At 53.9% G+C, this 3,621-nt stretch overlaps 1 protein-coding gene across 1 annotated transcript; it reads left to right on the top strand.

Annotated features, from left to right (window-relative positions):
* Positions 1-10: 10 nt before the first annotated feature.
* Positions 11-3,297, top strand: BTG2 (BTG family member 2). The gene has a single exon (XM_006772007.2). It carries the CDS (start codon positions 751-753, stop codon positions 1,255-1,257), a length of 507 nt encoding a protein of 168 aa, XP_006772070.1. The 5' UTR covers positions 11-750; the 3' UTR covers positions 1,258-3,297.
* Positions 3,298-3,621: the final 324 nt, after the last annotated feature.

Raw genomic sequence — 3,621 nt, 5'->3', positions numbered from 1 at the left:
GGCTCCCTTCCCGGCCCTGCGCGCAGGTCTCGGTCCCCGGTGGTTCTTGGGGACGCAGCGGGGCGCAGATTCTTAGTCCTGGAGTGCGAGTCTGACCCTGGCTCTTGCCCGGGAAAAGGGGTGCCTGCGGGTCCGAGTGCGGGCCGATCTCCCTCCCTGGGCCCCGAGACGCCCCGGACTCTGCGGCGACCCCTCCGGCCGCCGGGGACGGAGCCCTTTGGGGACGGAGCCCTTTGGGGACGGAGCCCTTCGGGAGAGGAGGCGACTCGAGCCTCTCAGCAGCCCGAGCCCCAGCGCCCTGTTCCGGCTGTGCGCGCGCGGCTCTGGGCGGGTTGTTGACTCGCTCAGAGTTGGACTCGGGCTCCCTTTGTGTCCTCCAGGCCCCCGAGCCACCTGCCACCTACTAGGGGGCCGACGGGGCCTTGTAGAAGTGACTGCGCCCCCCGGGAGAGTGTGCTGGGGGCGGGGGCGGCGCGGTGCGGGGAGGTGGACGAGAGATAAGCAGCTGCTGGCGGGAGAGACCTGTCCCCCAGCTGTCTTGGCCCCCTGGCCGGCGGTGCCCAGCAGCGACAGCGGTCTCCGACTGTGCCCACGCAGGTCCCGCCTGCTGGGGAACATCGTGTTTCAGTAAAGCAACCCTATTGGACTCCTTAGCCAGCCAGTGGCCGAGGGTCTCTGACTTTTGAAGGAAGTAGAGGGAACCTCTGGGGCCCAGGGTGGGAGGCGCAGTCGTTTTCTGAGGATCCAACCATGATGCTTGTCTTCCTGGGTTTGAAACTGGAAGTCAGGGCAAACCACCTTGTTGACTTAAAACCACCGGGTCGCTTCCTCTCCTTTACCCCTCACCCCGCCCCTTGCAGGCGTGGCACCCCTGGCCCCGCTGCTCTAACCAAGGGGTCTCCCCTTTATCCTGTCTCCACAGAGCACTACAAACACCACTGGTTCCCCGAGAAGCCTTCCAAGGGCTCCGGCTACCGCTGCATCCGCATCAACCATAAGATGGACCCCATCATCAGCAAGGTGGCCAGCCAGATCGGACTCAGCCAGCCGCAGCTGCACCGGCTGCTGCCCCGAGAGCTCACCCTGTGGGTGGATCCCTACGAGGTGTCCTACCGGATAGGGGAGGATGGCTCCATCTGTGTCCTGTATGAGGAGGCCCCGCTGGTCGCCTCCTATGGGCTCCTCACCTGCAAGAACCAAATGATGCTGGGCAGGCGCAGCCCCCCCAAGAACTACGTGATGGCCGTCTCCAGTTAGCTCCCCTGCCCCCGACTGGGCACTCCACTGTACTCACCCTGCCTGGACAGCAGGCCACAGCATACCTCAACCTGGGGAACTGTATTTTAAATGAAGAGCTATTTATATATATTATTTTTTTAAGAAAAGGGGAGAAAAAAACCATCAAGATTTTTTTAAAGAAAAAAGTCCTTAAAGGGTGCTGTGTGGAAGCGGCCTCCCCAGGTGCCTTTGGAGAGAACTGTGGTGGCTTCAGTCTGGGGGGGAGGGGGGGTCAGTGTCTGCCTATGGGAGGGGGAGCCGCTAGGAGTGGGCCCGACCAAGGGGAGGTGGGAGAAAGCTGGGCCAGCACCTCAAGATGTGAGAGGGAACAAGCGTGGTTGGCAGCTGTGAATGGGAGAGATGGGACCTCGCGGACACCTGCATCCCTGACCTCAGGGCCATTCAAGCCTGGACTGAACTCGTGTTGCCTAATCTTGACTTTTATTTTTCTGATGAGATCCTGGGCAGAGAGTGATTCCTTTTGTCCCAAACAGCTTTTCTTAAAATCATCACTTGTTTCTGATTCTATCCTCAGGGGGCCTGTAGGTATTGCTTCCCAGCCAGGAATCTAAAGCTTTCTGTTTTGTGGGAGTCACGGGAGTGAGGCAGGGTTGGAGGTTAGGGGGGGACTAGGATGGCAGGGTACTCTGCACAAAACCTCTGCTTGGCAGTGCGCTGCTCCGTGTGTGAGTGTGCTGAATAATCCAGGGGGCCTTGCAATGGACTTTAAGACCCAAAGAGTGTCCTCTGTGTGTTTACAAAACCCTTCTTTCTGGATCCACATGAAAGTGCTAATGCTGCTGCCATTATCCCTTTGAGAGGTGGCTCAAAAGCTACTGGAACTCCAAGTCCTTTGTTACTGCCTTCTTTTTAAAAGCACAACACTCCTCTCTCACTCTCCCCGCTCCTCTCCCCTCTGGTTGGGTCGTGGAGCGACCCTATTTCCTCAGTCACTGTGCAATATGGCCTCCTAGTCCAGGAGGATGTGGAGAACTGGCCCTCAGAACCTCCTGGCGCTCTAGGGAGCTGGGGGAGCCATCTCTCCCTCTGTCCTCGGAACTGGCTGGCTGCTCAGCCTTGCAGGTGTCCTTTGGCTGACCCCAGAAAGCCCAAGTTCTCCAGGATTCCTGGGTATTCTTGTAGGGCTGACACTAAACACCAAACATTGGGCATTGTTTTTTTTCTCCCTGGTGCTCAGAGCGCCTCTGGGAGAGGTTGCTGTCTCTCTCAGTGCAATCCAAATTTGTCTGTAGACTTGTGCAATATTTACTGTTTTGGGTTGGAGAAAAATGGAAAACTACCTTTGGTTTCTCAGTGACATTAGTGAGGGGTTCTCAGAAGGCCTTGAGTTTCCCAAACCTGAATCACCTTAAAAAGGACAGAGCTAGGCCATCTGGTCAACCTGGCTACCCTCCTGCTATTGACCCTTAGTGAGGAACCTTCTGCTCCAACCCCCAAAGTCCCCTCCCCACCGCATCCCCCTTTCCTGGGTTTCTTAACTACTCAATTCTGACTCAGAGGTGCTATTTACCAAACACTCTCCCAACCCATCCCTGCCTATTCTGCCTCCTCCTTTTCAACTCTCTAGACCCAAGCTGTTTTTCCCAGACCCTGTTTCCAATCTTAATTGCTTTAAAGGGGACTTGGGGCCCCACAGACCCAAGAGCTTCTATTCTGGCCTGTGGGTTGAAACAAAGCTGTGAATCACTGAAGATTTCGTTGTTGCATGCTGCAAACAGGTCCTGCCTTTTCAGAAGCAACCTCATGGTCTCATGCTTAATCTTTTCTCTCTTCTCTTCCTTTTGACGTTCACTTTAAACAACTAAATGCCCAGAGCTGGACTGTTGAGCAGGCCTGTCTCTCCTATTAGGTAAAAATAAATAGTAGTGCATTTGTAAGCTATTCTGAAAGAAAAGACAAAGGTTACTAATTGTATAATAGTTTTTTTATGGAAGAATGTACAGCTTTATGGACAAATGTACCCTGTTTTGTTACTTTAATAAAACTGTAGCAGATGAAGTTGTGTGGTGTAGAGAAGGTAAAATTCCCACATCGTTAATGTGGGTCTTTCAGATCCAGATCCTTTGTGTCTTCAGTTGCACTCAAAACCTATAGCATGTGGCCAGATAAAAGATAAATCTAAGTTGTGTGGTGAGGGCATTTCCAAGCATCCCCTCTTCTCTAGGAATTAGCTCCACATTTACGCCCTCTGATGCATATTCTGTGAAAATGCTAGATGTGAGAGGATTCATCTGATGCATCCTTGCTAGATGTATCCTTCCATTCAGCAAGAATGTATTGTCAGTCAGGCACTGGAAATATTGAAGATGCTTAGACACAGCC

Source organism: Myotis davidii, unplaced genomic scaffold (assembly GCF_000327345.1).
Source record: "Myotis davidii unplaced genomic scaffold, ASM32734v1 scaffold246, whole genome shotgun sequence".
Lineage (NCBI taxonomy): Eukaryota > Metazoa > Chordata > Mammalia > Chiroptera > Vespertilionidae > Myotis > Myotis davidii.
This window is presented reverse-complemented; position numbering and strand designations above follow the sequence as displayed.